Source organism: Eschrichtius robustus, chromosome 16 (genome assembly GCF_028021215.1).
Source record: "Eschrichtius robustus isolate mEscRob2 chromosome 16, mEscRob2.pri, whole genome shotgun sequence".
Taxonomy (NCBI): domain Eukaryota; kingdom Metazoa; phylum Chordata; class Mammalia; order Artiodactyla; family Eschrichtiidae; genus Eschrichtius; species Eschrichtius robustus.
The window spans coordinates 39,481,927-39,505,579 of record NC_090839.1 but is presented as its reverse complement, the minus strand read 5'-3'; the positions used below and the strand labels follow the sequence as shown (position 1 = coordinate 39,505,579).

Genomic DNA, 23,653 nt, shown 5'->3' with positions numbered 1-23,653 from the left:
TTTCTCAGTGGCACACCTCTCCCACCAGCTCTACAGCGCCCAGGTTCTTCAAGAAGCTCTAGCCCTACTCAGGGTTTTCCTCGACATGCCAGCCCCGCCCACGCCTGCTGTCATCACCCCTCGCCCCTGGTCTTGCCCTGTGGTCCCAAGCTTGTGCTCTGAGGGCCAGCTCTTCCCTATCCACCTGTGTCTGCACCCTCCACTCTGCTCATTTCCATCAATAAAACCCCTTCCCAGAGGCATCGGAGCAAGACAATTTTTTTCTCTGCTCTCTTCTCAAAACACATCTTTTCTTAAACAAACAAACACACAAACAAAACTTTACTGAGCTCAGGAAAAAGAAAAAAGTCCTTAGAAATGGCAGTAAGGCCAACAGGGTTAAACAAGCTTGGGCTGCACATCTTTGGGAATTCTATGTTAGTTATATAACAGAAGTTAAACATGACAGTACACATCACACTGACAATGAGCTGTCACAGAGTGGGCAGGCTGGCAGCACACTGGAGCCTTCCCATATTAGTGAGGCATTCTACTGAGCGGGATCTTACTCTTTCTGACCCTGAAAATGATCTCAGGACAGGAGTTATAGGGACCAGTGTGAACAGGAAATATACATTCTTTTATTCTGTCAAAAGCTGGATGTTCCTCTAATAGTAATAACCAAACCAGAGGCATCCAACTCATGCTGCTCGTGCACCTACTACAGAGAAGAGACAGAAGGGTTGAAGGAGAACAGGTACAATGCAAGTGCTACAACAAAGACATGTGCGGGAACTGGGGATGCCAAGAAAGGGTGTGTCTGATTAAACAAGGGAGAGTAACAAACTCAATTGGGAGGAGAGGGATCCCCAAGGAAGGGAAATATCCAAGCAGAGTCTGGAAGCGTCAGGAGGATTCTGCTAAGAGGATTGAGAACGGGAGGGCATCATACTCATGTTCGTGTAAAACCACAGGCGACTCCTGTTGGCTCCTGGGAACCCTGGTAGAGTAGACCGAGACTTAGGGTTCAGAGTGCCCAGAAGGAAAAGGAGAGATGAAGGATGAGGTTGGACGGATAAGCAAAGGAGGTCAGACTTTAACCCACAGTCAACTTTACAACCTAAAGTAAAGGATTTTAATGAGTTATTGAGACCCATGAGTGTCCCCAGTCATACCTTACAAATACTGTGAACTCACTAAGGCTTTTCCATTAATATGAAGACTTGACTATAACAAGAATCATTTTTCTCTACATCGATTTAGTTAAAATGGAATAATTAGAGTTGATACATCTGTAAAAGAGTTTAATCTAAAACCCCAGAAATCCTTTGGCAGATTCAATAGTATTTAATTAATTCATTAAAAGTCAGGTGTTTATAACAATTTAAAGTGAAGTTTATACCAACTAAGTTGGTATAAAACAGATTCTTGATCCTGACTAGTAAATGCCAGCTTTAACCCTGCTGGGAAGATGAGAAAATAGTTCTGTTAAAAGAATGGGAGGATGATTTAAAATTTACTACGAAGCTACAGTAATTAAAATAGTGTGACACTGGCATAAGGACAGACGTGTAGAAATAGAATTGAGAGTCCAGAAATGAACCCTCTTATTTATTGTCAACTGACTTCCAACAAGGTTGCCAAGACAATTAAATGGGGATAGAATAGTCTTTTCAACAAATGGTACTGGGATAACTGGATAGCCACATGTAAAAGAATGAAGTTGAACCCTTACCTCACATCATATACAAAATTAATTCAAAATGGATCAATGACCTAAATGTAAAAGCTAAAACTATAAAAGTCTTAGAAAAAAACATAGATACTTGTAAATCTTTGTGGATTCTGATTATGTAATTGTTTCTTAGATGTGACACCAAAGGCACAAGCAATGAAAAGAAAAAAAAAAAAAAAATAGATAAATTGGACATCATTAAAATTTAAAACTTTAGCGTTTCAAAGGATACCATTAAGAAAGTGAAAAGACAATCCTTAGAAGAGGAGAAAAATTTTGCAAACCATGTATCTGATAAGGGACTTGTATCTGAAATATGTTAAGAACTCCTACAACAACTCACTAATAAAAAGGCAACTCAATTTAAAAAATGGGCAAAGGATTTGAAGACATTTCTCCAGAGAAGATACACAAATGGCTAATAAGTATCTGAATAGATGGAAAACATCATTAGCCATTAGGGAAATGGAAAAATCAAAACCACAATGAGATACCACTTCACACCCAGCAGGATGGCTATAATCAAAATGACAGGTAATAACAAGTGTTGACAGGATGTGGAGAAAAAGGAACCCTCATACACTTCTGGTGGGAATATAAAATGGCGCAGCCACTTTGGAAAACAGGCTAGAAGTTCCTCAATATACTAAACATAGAGGTGTAAAATTATCCAGAAACTCCTTTCTTAGGTATATACTCGTAAGAAATTAAAATAAATATCCACTCAAAAACCTATACAAATGTTCATAGCAGCATTATTCGTAATAGCCAAATAGGGGAAACAGTCCAAATGTCTATCAACTGATGAATGGATAAATGAAATGTGACATATCCATACAATAGAGTATTATTTGACAGTACAAAAGAAACGAAACACTACTGATAAATGCTACAACATGGATGAACCTTGAAAACATTATGCTAAATTTAAAAAGTCAGTTACAAAAACAACGTATTGTGTGACTCAGTTTATATGAAATGTCCAGAATAGGCAAATTGATAGAAACAACACATAAATTGGTGGTTCCCTAGGCTGAGGGTAAGAAAGGTATTGGGGGAAAGTGGTTCCCCCAATACCTTGTGGGTATTGTAAAGGCTAGTGGGTACAGGGCTTCTTTACAGAGTGACAAAAATGTTCTCAAATTTATTCTGGTGATGGTTGCACAGCTTTGTGAATATATAAAAAACACTGAATCGTATGTGTTAAATGAGTGAATCATACGGTATGTGAATTACATCTCAAGAAAGTTATTATTAAAAAAAAAAAAAAAAAAAAGGAGAACGGGAGGAAATGTTCTTCAGCTAAATGGATGGGAACTGTCAGTGTTTCTCATTCTTAAATCCCTAAATCAAGTAGGAAGAATGATGCTTTCCTCTGACTGAAAATGTCTGAGACTTTCCAAATGGGAAATAATGACTGGCTGACATGCTGGCCAATTCTAAAAGGCTACACAGAAACAACAGTCCATCATTTTACTAGATTCAGCAAATGCAGCGATGAGCATCGGATGTGTGAATTCTATAGTTTTTCAACAGTAGGCCTCCTAGACCTACATATCCTAATTAAGCGTCATTGGTGTATTCTGGCCCATCAGAGTACCATATATTACTACAGGCCCCCAGAGTTTATTCAGCCTAATTTTCACTTTTCTAAAAGGCTAGAGAAAAAAGATTTAATAAGTTAGAACTGGAAAAAGAAAAAAAAAAGTATGAAAAAGCCTCTTCACAAGAGGACTACTTCTAAAGTGTACACTTTTGTTATTAACTAGTTATTTTACTAAAATAAGGATAAGCTTACACAATGCAACAACCTTACAGGTCTTCCAAAACTTCACATTACCTTGAAAGGAAATCTAGAAGCTGTTTTATTTTCAAATATATCGTATACAGAAGGATTTGTTAAGTGTTTCAAAAATGTTTTCTATTTAAAAGAAACCTTTAGGAGTCATTCTTGTAAATAACGAGCATTTCTTTTCCCCCAGGGGAATAATTCCTACTTCAGTGTTTCTAAGAATACACAGGGTTAAAACCGTGTAAAATAGATTTTCTCACAGTTGGGGGAGAGCAAAACACCGCAAATAGGAAACCAGACAGCTAGGAGGTCAAAACACTACACTTCCAGGTCAGACTTCTGGTTGCAATTAAGTAAAATTCCTGCAAATATTTGGAAGGAAATCATATTTTTGGTGTCTCCTTTCTGGCCTTGTAACTTTTTATTTTCCTTAGCAGCAACTTATGTATCTATATTATTCATTAAAGACACTCAGAAACACACAAACATACACAATTACGGGCACATATGCACCAACCTATGACCCCAGAATTGAGATTCGATCTTGGCCTCAAAGTTAAAACTAGCATCTCTTCCCAGGCATTCATGTTTTTAGGTTTGAGATCGTGTGGACCTAGTCTGGGTTTTGCTTAATGTAGACATGGATGATTTTCTCAAGACATTCCACACAATAGGTTAAGCCAAGTTTCCCATTAGTGAAATAGTTCATGATCAAATATCTGAGATCCATTTGAAGCTGATTGGAGTTTAGGCTCTAAGCAGTAACAGCACTGTGCTACGACAACAAATATAAACCAGCGCCACAATTAAGTGTAGCTGAGCAGGTATTAAACACGCCTCTACTCAACCCCCTGGGAATAGCCCGGGGGTTTGCAATGCTTCACAAATGCCCACCTCCTTCAGAAAACGGTGGTGGATTCATTTGCAGGTGATATAAATGGCCACTGTACCAAAGGGAGCAGGTAGTCCCTGCCCAGTTTACAGACGTTATTACAGTGAATATAAAACTGTTTTCGTTATAGACAATTGCAGCGGTAAGCTTCAAATACTAACTACAACAACTGTAATTTTAGATTCTCCACTTTTATTCTAAATAAAAGGGTGTCACGTTAGGGAATTTGAAAACGAAAGCGCTCCGGTTTTTAATCATCACTTGGGCTACTGGCCCCCAAATTCCCAAGATAACTAATTAGCAAATCCCAGTCCCAAAGCATTAAACCTCAGCATGTTACCCTCCACTAGATAGAGCCTCTTCACACGTCCTCCGTACCCTTCAAAGTCAAAGAATTCTTAGACATTTAATCAGTTAGATAACTACTATCTATTTTCTCTCTCGAGCTTCCCAATGGCTATTAATATTAGTGATGTGGAACTCAGTAACTACGAATTTTAAAATCTTGGCATTGTGATCAGAGGGCCTGGCCAAAGGAAAAGAATTTAAAGGGGACAGACAGGCTGGTAAAAGCCATAAGCGCTTCCCATACATAGGAAAGGCTATTACTATAGGGCAACGGACATAAAACTCCCAAGAAATGTACAGTACATGCCAAGGTAAATAGTTTCCACTATACCTTGTCATCTCACACATTAAAAAATTATATGCAACTCCTGTGAGAAAAGGCCACTGCTTTCTGAGAAGCGGGGCTGGGGGGGGGGGAGGTAGGGGGTATGTGTGTGTTAGCTTTCCTCGTTAGTACCTGTCAAATACAGGAGAGGGTGCCACTCTTTAAGACTTCATCTGGGATTTGCCAAAGGAAAGTACAGCTTTGTCGGGGGGGAGGCTCTCACTATCTCCTTCTGCTCCCCCACCCCTCCCAACACACACACACACACACACACACACACACACACACACACACACGCTATGTGGCAGCCAAACCATTTGAACAATATAAGGCCAGTGTCCCAAGGGCCACATTCCCTATGTGCTAGAATGAGCCACAGTTTTCACTGGGTAAACCGTGAGAACGACAGGTCCCCCATCCAGTTGTCACCATTAGAAACACTGTGACAAAACACACAGATCACTAATAGAATGGTGTTACCTCACCCCGATTATCAATGTAAGGCAGTGACTTTCTCTGCCAGCAGGGCAGGAGTGCCGGCCGGTCCCACCCGCCACCAAGCAGGACTCGTCTTTGGAAGGTCTAGTAATAAACAGTCAGTCTTCATAGAGCTGGTAAATGGGCAGGGCTCTCAGCCAACTGGGACAACTCCTTTTAAAATACTCTTGCAACCACCATCTGATGACAAAGACCTTTCTAGAATCCAAGAGTCCCAGGGGATTTGGTAAAGTTGTTCTGAACTTCCCAGTTCCTGAATATGCAGACGTTTGGGAGCAGAAAGTCTGGATGTAAATGTGAACCAGCCCAAGCAGACTCTCAAGTATAAGTGGAGTTGCATCACCATAAAAGCCCCAAGAGGATCGGCATTGTAAGTTGAACCTCAGCAATGGCAACGCAGACTTCGCTTTATGAGGAAAAATCATTGTTTGTTATGTGCCGGGCGGGGGCTTTCAGGAGAAGGCCAGGGTGGGAGAGGAAGCAGCTGACTCACCAGCCAGCAGGGTCGATTTAATAAGGTTTATACTAACAACGAAAAGCCCTTCTAGGTGGTTCAGACTGGCGCTCGACAACCTCTCGGTGTGGTGAAAAGAATCCTAACCTTTTTTTGAGGCTTTGCACATCAGGTTTTTTTTTTTTTGTTGGGTGTTTTAATTTCTTATAAAATTAAAAAAAATACACAAAAGGTCAGTTATTGCCACTTCAGCAATGTCCGTAACAGGTGACTATAACAAGTGAAACATGATGCATAAAAGTTTACAGATTTTGCTTTCTTTCCATTTATTGCAATAAATGATTAGACAAGTCTCCCCAGTTTTTTGAGGACGCAAAACCTCTCGAGTTGTCATTGCTGCTTTAGCACATTTACGGTAAAAAGTATAAAACTTAAAAGTTTTACAAATTTCCAATTCCTGGAAAAATCATCTTTGCTGAAATTGCGGCACGTTCACCAGAGGCCTTGTGGGCACTTGCTTCCATTACTGCCCTTGTAAGCTTCCCGTGCGGATGAAAGCTGAGCAAATGTTTTGATGGAGTACATTATGGGAAGAAATGTAAATAATAACCAAAGCTATTTAAACACATGTGTAAAGAGAAAACACATGTTTCCATGGTGCCCTAGGACACATCTAGGGAAATCCACTTCTCTTTGTAAAGGGCTGTGAATAGAAAAAAACAATGTCTCCATACTAAGAATATTTAGCAGCATGGAAGATTGTTTTAAATGTGCTGTTCTTTTTACTGTGTATCAAAGCGCAGGAGCTCCCAGCTCCTCCCATTTCAGGCCGAGAAGCCCTTCCATGGCAGCGTCGGCGGCCGCCCACGGCTCCACCTCAACGGCCGGGCAGGGCAGGGGCGGGTGCTGACACACGGCCAAGGTGACTCCGAAGCTGGGACTCTCTGCCAAAGGCCTATGTTTCATCAGGGCTGACAGCTGTTGGAAAGACGGTAACTTTCATTGTCCCTAATGTCTACGGAAACGATGGTCACGTGACTGCGTCAGGGCGGCGTTTCGGAGCAAGCTTTCACTGTTCTCTCTGCAAACGCCCGATGGTTTACATGGAGGAAGGGCTGGGCTCAAACGGAAAAGGGTTTCACTTCCAAAATTTCTTTTAAATAGGAAAAGGCCCTTTTTTCAATGGGCTGGGAAAATAAATACAAAGCAAAACAAACAGCACAATATGCGAATGTGCGCTCCTGGGGCCCCTGGGGAGCAGGGCTCACAATCGGGCCTGTGTCTGGAGAGCAGAGAGAAAGCTTTCTTTGGCAGGTACCGCACATCGGGCGATGGGGAAAGGAGAGGAACGTTTCTCAGACAGAGGGAAGAATAGGAAGAACTTGCTTGTTTTGGCAATTCTCGTCTTTTTCTTGTGCTCCTCCTGTTGTGTGCACAGCCACTGATTTCCTAACATGGTGGTAAAGTGTCCCCCCACCAGGATGCTGAGTGGGTGTCGATGGACAGATAGGAGGTCTGTTCATCTGGCCCCGAACATTCACAGAAGATGCCTCAGATGCCACAAGAGAACGAGCTGCACGCTGGCTGGAGATTTAAGCTAAGATTTTATAGGAGCATTCGGCTTAGAAGAAAAGCCAAATAGAAAGCCAAGGCAGACAGAAACCACAGTGCCCAGGAAAATTTAATCTATTTTACGGCATTTTCCAAAGGACTGGGTTTCTTACATGTTAACTGCAAGAAAAAGGTTACACAGAATGGAATAATAGGCAGTGAAAAAAAAAAAAAAAAACGAAAGATTACTGCTCTACAAACACAAAGATGTCGTAAAGCCCTAATATTTAGACAGTGTATTGTGGGAAGTGCTTGGAGCTGGAAGATGAGCTCTGTTTTGGGGTCTACTTCTCCTCTTCTATCTTGTGAGCAGAGAGGAGGGGGTACAAAATCTAAAACAAAGACACCCACATGGTAGCTTGAGCAGAATGCCATTCCTGGCTTCCACATGGTTAAACACAGCTTTGTTTTCATGATTAGAGGAAAATTTTATTAAAAAAGAACACACACTCTCTCCCTCCCTCTCTCTCTCTCTCTCCCCCCACTTAATAGGGATGCCGAAGCAGTGAAGAGAAGCCAGGCATCTTGACAGCCATGTTTTCATGATGCCTCTGACACTTCCTAGTTATGTGACCTCGGGCAAGTTGCCTGAACTCTGAGCTTGGTTCTCATCCTTAAAACCAGGGTTAAGGATGCTGCTAGAAAGGGCTGCCCCAAGGATCCACCGTGGGCACGCGGAAGCCCCAGCACAGTGCTGGCATCCATCAGGCTGAATCTTGGTAACAGTAACTAGTAGGAGTGGTAACGTTGGAGGGCACTTGTGATGGGCGGGGCTGGAGGGCAGGCATCTGCAGAAGAGGCAGAAAATACTGCAGCTCACCTTACACTGGGGTAGGATGTGGTTTTGACTTTCTCAAAACCAAATGAGGAAGACTATCTAATAACTTGTAACTCGCAGACCACTTTTACCTCTGCCTTTCGTTGCAGGGGCAAGAGATGCTACGATGGAAGCAGCGCACAAAGCCTCGGCAAATGAAATGTGACCGGTGAGCACAACTACAGTTCGTTCCTTTACTTCTTCCAACGCGTGGGCTCCTCCTGAGTGACAGGCTCTGCACTGGGTGCTGCCCAGGACAGGACCCTTGCCCTCCAGGAGGAGGAAACGATGACTGTGCCACTGTCCAGGCCGCTGGAAAAGGGAGGAGCAGCTCCCTGAGAGCGAAGACGCACCAAGTCAGAGAAGGTTCCTTAAGGGAAATGACGCGGGCGCACAGGCCTGCAGGGTGATGCGGAGCTGGCCCAGCGGCGAACAAGGAGAAGAGAGAGTTGTGGGGAGAGGAAGCAGCATGTGCAAAGGCCCAGAGGCGGGAAAACATGATGTTCTGGGGGCCTGTCAGTTAGGCTACGGTGCCAAGCTGATAAATGAGGGTTTATCATTTATCCCCCCTGGCCAAAGCCATCTGGGACCAATGACTCCCCTGTCCCTAGAGGAGAGGGGCTCCTCCGGAACCCAGCTTCCCACAGGTCTGGATGGAGGGCCGCCCAAGTCTCCGGGTACCGGGCGGTTGGCTTGCCCAGTGTTCTCCTGAACAGCCTGACTGCTCAGTGCCTGAAACTGGGACTAAAATGTCCCGCCCCCCTCCCCGCCATCCCCACAAGGTCGTTTTCATACTTGCTTAATAAAAAGGTTGATCATGGGGGAACTGGGGTCCCTCTGCTGGAATGCAGCTACAAGGTACATAGAGCTGTACCCCGGCTAAGCACACACAGCTACAGGATGGCAAGAGAGCAGAGGATCCCGTGTGAGACTGTCAGCCTGTGCCAAGTGATGCCCTGCATTCCCTAGAACCCTCCGCACAGGTGGGGGCCCAACATGGGGAGGACACTGCTACCACAGCTCTTTCTGAGTGGACCCTGGAGTTGAGGGACACCCTTCGGGGACTGAGAGCTAGTTGCTGGGAGGACTAATGACCAGGACAGACATGGCATCTGTAGACCACCACAGCTGAAGAGTGGATGGGTCACCTGGTGATGGGGTGGCCAGAAATTTGCCGTCCACTAAAGCCTGTGGCTGGGTGAGTCACTTGGTCCACTAGAGGGCCATGAGCCAGTGGTAGCCTTGGTAGGAACGCTGTCAGTGGCTTGACCGACAGACATCTTTGGCTTATTGGTTAACTGATACGTCCATGACTCCATATAAAATGGAGAACATACTTGGGCCCTACTTAAACTGTATGTTATGGGCTGAATCATGTCTCTCCAAAATTCTTATGTTGAAGTCCTCACCCTAGAGGTACTCAAAATGTGACTATATTTGGAAATAGCATCTTTAAAGAGATAATTAAAATGAGGTCATTAGGGTGGGCCCTAATCCAATATGACTGTATAAGAGGTGGACTTTATACGAGGAGGAATTTAGGACACAGACATGTAGCGGGAAAACCGCGTGAAGACACGGAGGAAAAGGCCATCCGCGAGCCGAGGAGAGAGGCCTCAGAAGAACCAACCCTGCTGACACCTTGATCTCGAACTTCCAACCCCCAGAAGTGTGAGAAAATAAATTTCTGCTGTTTAGCAGTCTGGGTTATTTTGTTATGACAGCCCTAGCAAGCTAGTACTCTGTATAATAGAAAAGAATCTAGGTCTGGTAAATAGGGGTCTGACTTGGGTGGGCGACCTTGAAGGGCAGCCGCAGCTTCTCATCAGACCCAGAACTGAGTCGGTTCTCTGACCCAAGCTCTTTGAACAGAGAGCCAGGCACCCAAGTAAGGTCCCCTCAAAAATATTACAAGTACATTCTATAAATTTTCCCCTTGGGATCTGCAATTGTTTACTAGGGTACCTGCACAGTGAGAAAAGGGAAATACCCAGAACTTTTGAGGATGACTGGATACTAGCTCTGAGACTGTGCTAAGTCTTGGGGTTTCTGGTTGCCATTGTGACCCACCAGAGGGGGATAAATAGAAACCTGGCTTCAATTCATCTGACAAAGGGCCCAGCAGGTCTGTGAAAATCTGTAGTTGTCTTCTCAGCTGTTGAGTATATGACTGAAATAGATTTACTCGGCAAATGACAGAAGGACCGGGACAAGGACATTTGGGGAAAAGTTATACAGAGTGTGAGAATATTTGCATCTGATGTGAATGTTCTCTGAAAGGCCCCATTAAGAGGTTCTTACAATAAGCTGGACCAGATGACCTGCCCCCATGCGTGCTGGCCAGCCTCCTTCCCCAGCTGCCCAAGTACCTGCTCAAGGACTCAGGAGTGATGTGGCCACGGGGGCAAGGATGAACATTATGCTTGGGCTCAACAACACAGACTTAACTGCATCAAGGCTGAGCCCTGCCAAACGCCCAATTAATCTGAGCCTCCCCACCAACTCTCATACCGCAGGGAGATGGGCTAGCCATGGAGGGTGGATTATATTAGACCTCTTTCATCACAGAGGCGGCAACAGCTTACCTTCACTGGAATAGACCCTTATTCAGGATTTGGATGTACCCTCTATGTCTGCCATGTTTTTGCCAGCCACATCACCCGTGCACTTCCTGAAGGCCTCACTCACCGTCACCAGTGCAGTGATTCTGACCAAGAAACTCATTTTGCAAAATAAGGCAGTGGGTTCATAAAATTCAGTGGTCCTACCAAGCAATCAAGCCAGGCTCAAATGCAGCTGGCCTTATACGATGGTGAAAAGGTCTACTGAAAATTCAGTTATGATACAAACTGCAAGGCAGGAGAGCTTGTGGAGCTGGGGTGAAGCCCTAAAAGATGTATTATGTGCTCTGACCAGCAGAACAACGCATTCCCTTGGCCAGAATATGTCGTTCCTGGAACCAGGGAGTGGAAGTGGGAAGTGACCACCTCAGCAAAAAGTCTGCCTTCCATCCCCATGACTCTGCTTCTTTAGTACTCGAGAAAAGACTAGAACAGAGAGGATAACATGAGTCAGGCTGAAAGTTCAAAGCGCCGTGTAACTGTTTCAGGCTCTTCATGCCACTAGACAAAGAGACCAAAGGGCGGTTGAAATGTTGGCTCACGATGGTACAAGAAGAGTAACAAGGTATACGGGTAACACAGAAGGAATATAACACGTTCGACCTAGCAGAGCACATCCAGTGCTAAAACTTAACGCAAACTATGGCAACCTCAGAAAGGCAGGACCACTGAGGGCTCAAATCCCTTAGGAAGGAAAGTTTCGGTCACCTCGCCAGGTCAAGAAACCTGATCAGCTGAGTTACTGGCTAAAGACAAAGGGAATATGAAAGAAATATTAGAGGAGGGAATATACAAACACCAACTATTTATTTCATGTAACCGACTACAGAAGTTAGAATGATAGCATCTTCCTAAATTGTCTTCCTTGCTGTACCACATATATATTCATATATTAACTAAGTTTTTTGGTTTTTTTATGCAAGGTATGTTGGCAATAGTTAGCTCTGTCATTTAGTCAATAAGTAAAACAATATGGGCTGTGAATAAACCAAAGGAGGAATAAACATCACTCAGAACTCTCGGGCTTGGAGCTAGGATGTGAGACTTGGGGTTCTCTCTCATGGAGGAGGTGCTGAGCATATTTTGTCTGTAGTTGGGAGAGTTGTATTGTCAGGTAAAAGCTTGTTGTTATTGTTTGGAAGTTTATGGAAGAAGGAAGCCAACAGGAAAATTTCAGTGGATATTTGTAACTCATATCCACCCACCCAAAACTTCTGCCCATCCTCCCTGCGTTTTGGTAACTTCCCACATTTTTTAAGTCCCACTTTCCCAAGGTAAAAGCCAAACATTTTGCACTCTCTGGCTCACCTGCAACTAGGATACAGCCATGGGATCCTCTCCATGGGAGGAGCACGGCACCATGGCCACAGGCCAGGCCGTCAGGCTCCTGCAGGCTCAGTGCTGGGCTTTGCAGACGGCAGCTGAAAGGGCTGATGAACCAAAGCCGTCCCCCCATCTTGAGGCTGAGGCTGTGCTGTCTGTGTAGACTCAGAATCGGGCTGCCTGGCCCTCCTACAGGCAGATTCTGTTGAACTACCTAATATCTTTAATCAACTTCTTCTCTGCTGAAGAGCCAGACCAATTCCAGCTAGTCTCAAGCAGAAACGAAATTAAACAAAGGATATTAGGTAACTAAGGTTCCTGACCACAAAAGGTTTTAAGCTGGAGACGATCACATTTTTGTTTTCAAAAGGCCACTCTGACAGCAGAGGCGTGGATGAATTGGAAGGGAAATCAGGAGGCTGTGGCAGTGATTCAAAAGCTGATTAATAAGAAGGGCCTTGACCAAGCGAGTGACACAGGGAAAAACAAAAATTTAAGACCAAAAAGGCAACAACCCAATACAAAGGTAAGCTATAGTTGTAAATATGCAGTTCAGTCAATAAACACATAAAAACAGAAAGATAAAAATCAAAGGGCATGACATCTCTTTTTTTGATTTTTGGCCTGACTGGCAAAAATTAAAAATACCAGTAACACTCAATATTGGCAAGGCTGGCTTCCCTGGTGGCGCAGTGGTTGAGAATCTGCCTGCCAATGCAGGGGACACGGGATCGAGCCCTGGTCTGGGAGGATCCCACATGCCGTGGAGCAGCTGGGCCCGTGAGCCACAATTACTGAGCCTGCGCGTCTGGAGCCTGTGCTCCGCAACAAGAGAGGCCGGGATAATGAGAGGCCGGCGCACCGCGATGAAGAGTGGCCCCCGCTCGCCGCAACTAGAGAAAGCCCTTGCACGGAAACGAAGACCCAACACAGCCATAAATAAATAAATAAAAATTAAAAAAAAAAAATATTGGCAAGGCTAAGGGGAAAAATATTAATGAGGTAGAGTTGACAGAATCTGAAGCTAAGTCTTTAAAATAGAAACTTTCTTACAACATTAATTTTTACTAAATCCACTGAAATAACAATGCCAGGTGACTTAAGAAGGCTGAGGCTACTGGCAAATGTCCGTGCTATGCTGTTCGCTGACTGAGTTTTTGCCACTACTCTTTGTATTCCTCAATATTACATGATTAAGGAAATGGCTTAAAAGTCATTTATGTTATTTTTTTAATAAAGATAACTCAGAGGATGAAATGTATTAATTTTATTAAAGCAATCAGCAAAGTTACCAGCCTGGTGACTTCAGCTCACCCAGCATCAGGTGTTAAGTGTCTATCCCATGATGAAGCACGTTATCGTTACTCAGATCTGGAAACGGGAAAGGTAAGAAACTCACGCAAATAAGGAAGATACCCAATTTACACAAAAGCGAAAACCACACACATTCACCCTAGTCACCAAGACAGTAAGAGCAACTCTATCTTCAGGGAACATGAGACACAGAACTAAACAGTGAGGAGGAAATAGGCAATGCCTTCATTACAGTTCGTGGCTCTGAAATTCCTTTTGAAGAAAAAGGCATTTAAAGCAAGACTACGGGAGCAGCCGAGAAGAGGCAGTTTCCATTTTTAGTGATGCTGATAATAAACAGTCTGGGATGGGCGGCATCACTATGTATGTCTGCTTCATCCCTGCGGGTGTGCACGGCCTAGAAGATGATGCACCTCGGCCCTATAGGGAAGGCAGCCCTGGGGTAGAGATGGGCAAACAGCGCTCTGACCCTTAGGAAATTAACAGTTTAGTAGGAGGTGAAGCAGAGTTACCAGTTTCTGCTCTTGAATTAAGCAGCGTGGTCATTTGGAGGAAAAAAAAAAAAAAAAAAGAGGCTCTGGGGTGGCAACCCCTTAATCTTTACCAACAAAGAATGGGAGAAAGGCAGGTAAACTGATTATAAAACAATTATAATACAATGTGACCAATGTTATAAAAGTGCTATGAGCAAGGAAGACAGGAAATTGAGGAAGACTTTGTAGAAGTAATATTTGAGTTAGGTCTTAAAAGCTGAATACTAGGAGTTTTCCAGACAAAAGGGAAACCTGAAAACGTAAAAGCACAGAGGTATAAAGAAGGCAGGTTTGCAGGAAATAGAAAAGTGAGTAGCAGGAAGGGACAAGGCAGGCGAGGTAAGTTACAGCAGGCCTTGACCTTACTAGGAAGAGGAAAGATGTATCCATGTGTGTAATTAATCACTTGTACAAACATTTATTAAGAACCTACTGCAAACCGGAAAATATGCTCCATGCCGGGGATACCACGGATCATAAAAGAGGCAGAACCTGTCTTCAGGCGACCGGCACATTAGCGGAGAGATCAACAATCAAATGGTGTGAACCAAAGTGCAGGATGCTCCTGGGCCTGGAAGCAGGGGACCTGTGGACAGGATACACTTCCCTGGGGTGTGGACTTTGAGCGGAGAGCTGAAGGTGGCAGAGGGGCAGGGGAGGACCAGCGCTCCAACACGGGCAGAGGCCCCAGGATGAGTGGAAGAATGGGGCTTTGAAAGAGAGGAACTGAGGCTGCTGTGGCTGAAGCACGAAAGAAGGAACAAGGGGCACAAGAGGAGGCTGGAGAGGCAGCCACCCCAGAGATCTTGGCCTTCACACGGGAGCCCTGGGGAAATCCTGAAGGGCTTTCTGCACGAAGATCAGACCTGTGACGTGAAGGGATTACACTAACTCAAGTGTTGACAGCAGGTGGGGCATCGGCCAGAGCGAGCGCAAGGGCGCCAGCGAGCGTGCTGCTGCAGGTGTTTGAGTGTCCAGCTGAGGCGGGACCATGGACTGCTTGGTGGCAGCAGAGAAGAGGACTAGCTCAGGTGGGGACACCGAAAGACATGCTCAGTCAAAGGTTAACTGTTCTCAGAAGCAGAAAGAAGGTAGGTGCTGCTTTCACACCGAGTTGGCTTTCGAAGAGGGAGAGGCGTGAGCAGCACACTGTTGCATCAGCACCCTCCTGCTTTCTTGGGCAATCAACTGCGCTGCTTATCTCTGACAGAGAAGCCCGGCATTCGCCCCCACTAGCGGGCATCGGAGGCTCCAGGGGCAAAAAAGGCTTCTCGTTTGTGGTTGTATGTTAAATAAACCAAGTCAGAGGCAAATGACAAACTGAGAAAAATCTCTTGCAACATACATAACACACAGAGCTTGAATATCCTTAAGGAGCTCTTACAATGTATGAACATTAGAGAGAAATATTATAAAGAAATTGAAGGGTGCAAATATCTAGATCATCAAGATGTCCACCGTACCACTGTTTACAACAGTGAATATATTAGATGTGACCTAAATGTCCCACTGATAAATCAAACTATGGACACAATGGAATTCTATGCAGTCATTAAAAACACTGATGTGGACCCCGAATGGCCAAAACAATCTTGAAAAACAAGAACAAAGTTGGAAGAGTCACACTTCCTCATTTCAAAACCTACTACAAAGCTATGGTAATCAATACAGTGTGGTATTGGCATAAAGACAGACATATAGACCAATGGAATAGAAGAGAGAGCCCAGAAATAAACTCTCATATTTATGGTCAAATGATTTTTAATAACGGTGCCAAGGCCACTCAATGGGGCAAAGGACAGGCTTTTCAACAAATGGCACTGGGAAAACTGGATATCCACATGTGAAAAAACAAAGTTGGACCCTTAACTTAAACCATATAAAAGATTAACTCAAAATGAATCAAAGACCTAAATGTAAGAGCTAAGTCTATAAAACTCTTAGAAGAAAAAAATAGGGAAAAGCTTCGTGACACTGAATCCAGCAATGATTTGTTGGATATGACATCAACTGGCTACATCAAAATTAAAAATGTTTGTGTCAAAGGACATTGTCAAAGGCTTTGTTTTCTCCATTTCTCTCAGGAGGGAGAAAACATCTGCAAATCATATCTGATAAAAGATTAATATCCAGAATATATAAAGAATTCCTACAACTCAAACAAATAAGCAAACAACCTAATTAAAAAATGGGCCAAGGACATAAACAGACATTTCTCCAAAGATACACAAATAGTTAATAAGCACATGAAAAGATGGTCAACATCACTAATCATTAAAGAAATGCAAACCCAAACCACAATGTGACACCACTTCACATCTATTAAATTTTAAAAATGGTGATGTATGTGTTTCAAAGGACTTTTATATTGTTAGGTGGGAAAAAAATAGATTACAAAATTGTATGTACAGTAAGATCACTTTTCTGTTTAAAAACAAATTTCTTGCCCACGTGAGCCCAAGAAAGGCTTTGGGTTTCATCTTGGGGCCAGAACACCATGTGTTCCCTGCCTGTGAGAGAGGCTGGGAAGGTGAGTATTTAGCTCTTCCCTCAGTCAGAGTGGAGGCCAGGGGAGGGGCCAGTTGAGGATCAGGACTGACTAAGCCACTACCACACTGGAGACAGAGGTCTTGGAACTTTCTCTGCTCCTTTTCCTTCCGTACCAGTTAGAAAGTGACACTAGCCAGGTCTGCTGGAGTACAAAGGATGCAAGCTCCTACGGCTTTTCTCAAGAAGACTTACAGTATTACTAAGCAAAATGCCAGCAAGCGTCACCTAATACAATATTGTTTGGACTGAAAATTCTATTTGTCTGAGGCTTTCGGTTTGAATAAACTTAACCTATCTGCCCACTTATCAGTCGTGCCCAAGTAAACAGTGCAGATTAAGTATGCCTTCAAAGGGGAGGACGTGACACCATTCTTTCCCTAAAGAGGTGTTGCATTAGCATAATCTAGTTCACAGCACTACAGTGGGGTCCTCTGAGGATTAACATGGGTTGACTGTATGTGTACTACAAAGAGTGCCGTGAAATGCTAACTTAAAATAAAAAAAATTAAGAACACCACAATGCCAGAGTGGAGAAAACACTGGGCTGGGGGGTCAGGTTCTGCTGCTTGTCTCCCAAGTCCTCCTCCATATTCAACGTATCCCTGAATATGCTAAATATGAATCTGTGCATCAGGCACTGAGCTAAGTGCTGGGGGCAGGGAGAGGAGAAGGGAAGATGCCAGATACACGACATAATCTTTGTCCTCGAGAAGATGATCTTTTATTTGGGCAACCCCCTTAATCTCGCAACCTCAGCTTCTTCAGCCATAACTCGAGGATATGACCATTCTCCAAGTGTTATTAGGATAACAGGGTGGATGTTTCAACCTCAGGGCCCTTGACATTTTGGGGGATAGTGTCTTGCTTCGGGGAGCTGCCCTGGGCACTGTAGGATATTTAGTGGCGTCCCTGGCCTCTACCCACCAGATGCCAGTAGCTCCCCGCCATGGCTATGACAACCCAGACTGTCACAGACATTTCCAAATGTCCCCTGGGGGAAAGCACCCCCAGGTGAGAACTTCTGAAATAGGGTGACATAAATGAAAGCATTTAGAAAAGCATAAAGCCCCAAATCAAGTCAGTGTTAACGTAAACCCAGTTGTAAGACTACTTGTCAAAAAAAAAAAAAAATCCTTTAAAGAATTTATAGCTTCCTTAGGAATGTTTTATTTTCTATTTTTAATGTATTTTGCCTACCATTAAAAGTCCTTCAGGGCTTTCTGGTTAATCTTCTTTACCCAATCAAAGCATCTTCATTAGAACATATTTTTTTAAAATGTATCACTGTACTAACGTGACAGTCAGAGTCAAACATAACTGCCATCTCTACAAAGCAGAAATTTTATCCAAAATCAAAGTACTCCATTCCTACCTTTTAAGGACAAGGGACTGGATCTTGTGAATTCTGTATTTGACGGCCTGTGCTGTTTACGAACTCCTAAGTACTCCTTCACTCTTGAATCAATGGTTTCTTTTAACAGTAAACAGACTTCCTAAAGTAAATCAGAAAATTAGATATAACTTTCTAATTTAATGCAATGCAAAAAAAGTCAATATCATGCATATTTAAAAGCCAAAATCAAACATTTCATTTTGTTTGCTTTTTAAATTAGCTATGAATGAATAAAGGAATCTTATATGTGCTCATGGATAATGCTGCAGATTTAAATTTGCCACTAAGCTTTGCTTGAAACCATGATGTTGGCTTACTCTGTGATATAAGAAATACATTTCATTTCTCTCTGCCTCAGTTTCACATTTCTAAAAGGAAGATAAAAACACTTCAATGTAAAAATCAGGGCGATGAGGTGACAAAATCAGAGAGGTAAAGACTGTTTTCGTGTAAATAGCAACCCGTGGGATTGTGACAAACAGAAGAGAGAAGTCAAACAGAGCCAACTCTGGCTGGAGATGGGAGCCCCAGAGCCAGGCCCACTGGGTGGGGACTGTGGACCGGGAGAAGCTGGGAGCCAAGGCACAGTCAGAGGGAACCCTGACCCCAAACCAGTCAACAGGGGGCAGCCCCCCGTGCTTTCATATGGGGACACAAGGCACAGTGATACCAGATCTTCCAATTTGTTTAAGAGGAACTAGAGACAGTGATTTTCATACAAAAATTTCCCACTTTTCAAACTTGGTTCAAAAAACTTTTAATACCTAACCACCATAATTCATTAGTTTCTGGGATTTACAAATCTACTAAAAAGAAATAGCACTGAGTGGTGGGTTGAATAGAGAACTGGAAATCAGGAGGCTGATTTTCTTCTCATACTTGTTGATGATACTGTATATGCTTTTGTGAAAACTGTACTATGTTCACCTATTCATGGTAAAAATAATTTAACTTCTTATATTGTTCAAAAGTAGACTAATATTTATTAGGCAACAGAAACACAGGGTTTTAATTCAATGTCAGCATCCCATACGACTAGCAAATTTCTGGAGCTACCGTTTTACGTATCGGTGTTATTGATAAAAAGAAAAACAAAACTTTAGAAGTCCAACCACACAGTGGGATGACACTGCCCATTCCAGCTACACTACCAGAAAAATGTTACCTGATGTAGGGAAAGGAAAAAATTGCCCACAAATCTAAATTTCTTAACTGAGATTAAGAACTGATGCGTAAGGATGGGTAATTCTGGTTCAGTTTCCAAGGACTCTGCAGAAGGCTCAAGAGTTTTCAGGTCACCTCAAACCTGTTTCACTGGTTTCTGGCAATGCCATCTCAGGTTGATCTCTTAGAATCTTCATAAATTAAAATGAGGACAGAGCTGTAAGCTGCTTCAAAGGGCAACGAGAGCCAAACTTTTCTTTTGTTGCAAATACGTGTACTCCTTAAACAGTACAGAAAACCCTTGACTTAATTGACAAACATGAGTTTCTTGATAAAATACAAGCACTGGTCTCCTCTCTCCTGCTCTCGTTTTGCAGCCCAAAGATGCAGTGCCTTGTGGAATACAGCCGTCTTCATTTACAGTTAGGGTTTTGGCATTGTTCACGCAACAGAAAGGCAGCCTTGTCTCATACTGTTGTTTTAACAATTAAAGAATTTTGCTTCACATGCAGGGTTCAACGATGACTGAGCTAGAAAATATGTGAAAGACATACATGGAAACAAGGATTGTTAAAATTTGGCCATAAATGCCCTATAAGGCCAGAACTAAAAATAGTATGACAAAAATAAAGCCAAGGCCCATACACACAAACTCTCTCCCTATAGTTACGGGGCTTTCCTTCCATGAGTCAGGTTTGACAAATGGAAGGTAGATAGTGTGCGCTGTGGTCGAGATACCCTAGTAACTGACCACACTGCACTTGGCGAAGTGTTCTCTTCAGAACCAGAGCAAGGCGAGAAAAGACAAATTCCCAGCTAAATTGGAGGGGTGGCAAGAAGACCAAGTTCCAATCAAGCAGCAAGAGAGAGATGCGCCCAACATCTCCAGGCTAACGGGTCCATGTGTGCTTCCCCAGGTTTACAAACGGAACAGTTTGAGTTCAACTGTTTGGGTACAAAGACTACTCATGCTGGACTCAAAATAAACACATGTTTAATACATGTAATTAGTTCCTTTTCCTGAAAAGGAACTGGATATTCTTAAGACTTTCACTATGCAAAGCGACTATTAAAATGCAATCAAACTGATTGCTCATGAAATCCCAGTCTTGAGATAATCTAATGATTAAAAAAAGATGAAAGCATTGGGACACTGAACACAGGCTAAAGTCATATCCTCAACTAGCTTTTCTCCTTTCTTATACACACACACACACACAAATTATCCCAGAGCAATTTTAATGTCAGTGAACACACTTTGAAGGAACAACTTCAAGTAAAAGCCACAAACTATCTACTTTGCTTTGAGAGGAACACTCAGCTTGCTGGCACTGCATCGGAGCTCTGCAGGTCTAATCGTGCTCTGAGCATCTTGCTAAGTCACGCCCTGCTGCCCGGACATAGGTACAAGGTGGAGCAGCACAGTTGCTTGTGGCACCCTGGAAAATTCTAGCCTTACGCTTTGGCTAGGAAGTGAGTCACATACCCACAGATTTATTGTAAAGCCTTCCAAATCAACTGAATCTTGGCAAAACTGACTAAATATCAACAAAAAAGGTCTAAGGTCATGGTGGCAGAGCTGGGAGAGGATAGAGGAAAATGGAATGGTGGATTCTAGGATGCTGTTAATGTAAGTCAAACTTTTTGGGTGGGGTCCCCTGGGGTGCATATTAGTCACTTTGGGGAAATGAATTAACTGTTTTGAATCATAGGGACATGTGTTGAGAAGCCAAAGCTTGGAATGACATGAAGGTGAGCTGTAGAAGGAGATGCTGGCCTATCAAACGTTAAGCCCTGAAGAGTACGATTCACGGCTATTTACCTGAACGAAAATCCCATCATACAGAATCTTGTGCCTTCTTGCTCCAGCTTCAGGCCATGGGGTATCCTTTGTAAAATTAGGACAACAAAGTCCTGATAATATTATTATCTCCTGACTGAAAATGTATCACTTATAAATTTTCTTTTGGGAGATTTCTTTTCTAGTTATCTCCAAAAGCTGACTGAAAACAGTTATCACGGTAAAGGCGTAAAAAAGTGGTATAAAAAAGTACCACTATCACTAGTTTCTTCTCCATATACTACCTTTTAATAAAATATATTTTTATTTCTAGCTCTAAAAAGCTATTGTGACCAACGAATGTCATGGCAGACACCAAGTGCTCTAACATTTGGAAAGTTATGTGAAAGCCACGGGCTCACTGTCCCGCTCTCCCGTAAGCAGGGATCTGGAGAAGGGAGCCAAGCACGTGATGAGAGCTAGAGGCACCTTCCCACCCTCTGCCACAGCGGCACTTGGGTGGGACCTCGGAAACTGAGAGCCGGGAGTGGCTCAGCCAGGGTCTGGGAGAACCCCTTCATCTGCAGAGGAGGAGGCTGGGGCCCCAGGAGGTCCAACATCGCCACCCTGTCACATGACCACTTCCTTTACTGACTGAGCATCAGCTTAGTGACTGGCCACGGCGAGAGGAGGGCCATGATCAACCATCTCTACACTTTGCCAAAGGATCACATGGTGCAGAAGAGGATTTCAGACAGGTGAGAAAGACCAGCTTTGTGTCAACCCCACACCTGCTCCAGGTGCTCAGTCCATCCTTTACGGCCAGTCAAGATTACAATCCCTGCTTACCTGGAAAAGTCACTTTAACTTCTTCTTTTTTTATACAAAGAACCCTTTCCCCCAGAGAGGTAGGAAATTTCTGCTTTAAATACTAGAATAGCAAAGGGAATAGATAGATGTGTCAGTTTCCGAAGGAACAGCAACAACAAAAAAGCAGGTGTATGTCTGTTGTGGGGAACACAACTGTTTTTCAAGGATTAAATAGCACTCAAGATTTATTGTCCACTAATGAAAATGAAAGCTGGAAAAAGAGCTAATATTCCTTTTAAGAGCAGCTCCTTGCATTTAAAATAGTGAAAAGTTTTAGGGATAGCACAGGGAACTATATTCAGTATCATGTAATAGGACTTCCCTGGTGGTGCAGTGGTTAAGACTCCACCTGCCAAGCAGGGGACATGGGTTCGATCCCTGGTCCAAGAAGATCCCACATGCCGCAGAGCAACTAAGCCTGTGCGCCACAACTACTGAGCCTGCGCTCTAGAGCCCGTGTGCCTCAACTACTGAGCCCGTGTGCTGCAACTACTGAAGCCCGAGTGCCACAACTACTGAAGCCCATTCTCCTAGAGCCTGTGCTCTGCAACAAGAGAAGCCACTGCAATGAGAAGCCCGTGCACCGCAACTAAGAGTAGCCCCCGCTCGCCGCAACTAGAGAAAGCCTGCACACAGCAACAAAGACCCAATGCAGCCAAAAAAAAAAAAGAATGAATTAATTCCACTACTAATGAAATAAACAAATCCTGAAAGAATTTATTAAAAAAAAATCATGTAATAACCTATAACGGAAAAGAATCTGAAAAATACGTGTGGGTGTGTGTGTGTGTATGTATAACTGAATCACTTTGCTGTACAACTGAAACACCGTAAATCAACTATACTTCCATTTTAAAAAATAGTGAAAAGTTTTCTGGTACCTCTTTCTTCTGTTCAGAAAACCAGCTGGTATCTTTGTTTGAACCTTGCGGAGATATATGAAGATCCACCAGTACAGCAAAATTCCCACACTGAAAGACATTAATGGCAGAGTTAGCTCACGCCCAGCAAACAATGAGAGAAAATCTCACAAATTCCTATGTGGTTGCTCATGATGAAACGGCAACAAAGTTCACTACTGGACAGAAACGTTAATACGGGGCAGGGTAAAACTCATAACCCGATGCTCTTTGCAAGTTTATAATTTATGCTAGAAATGCTAGGGAGAAATTTAATTTTAATCAGGATAGGAAAGACAAAATATCTATCTCTGGGCCACACCTTCAAGGGGAATGCCCAGAAATCTGGCAGCAGTTGGAAGGCTATTAAACACTGAGAAAAGTTAAATAGGTCAGTACGAGGTAGGCTCCAGAAAAGAATGAGTCCGTGGACGGCCAGGGGAATTCTTTCTTCCAGATAGGCGAGAACAGACAGAAGTTACTGCATTTTTAGACAGACAAAAGGACTGGCTGGGACCGTACATCTTGGACTAGAACTAGAAGCACGGACAAATGAAAAAGAACCAAAGGGCAGAAGGTAGATGCTGAATGCCAGTTACGAAAACTAAATGAGTTTCATTAAAATATGCTACAAAACTGTACAAAGCCTGTCTCCTTTCTTATTTGATAGGCTAGTGCTGTCTAGCACTTTGGAAAAAATGGAAATCTTCTCTACCTGCACTGTTCAGTAGGGAAGCCAATAGCCTTATGTGGTT

General features: G+C 43.3%; 1 protein-coding gene across 1 annotated transcript in view; it reads right to left on the bottom strand.

Annotated features, from left to right (window-relative positions):
- Positions 1 to 23,653, bottom strand: part of SLX4IP (SLX4 interacting protein) — a 184,378-nt gene that overhangs the window by 44,778 nt on the left and 115,947 nt on the right. Inside the window, 2 exon segments of the mRNA XM_068524602.1 lie at positions 18,165 to 18,285; positions 22,881 to 22,970. Of these exon segments, the coding sequence (XP_068380703.1) occupies positions 18,165 to 18,285; positions 22,881 to 22,970 (211 nt within the window).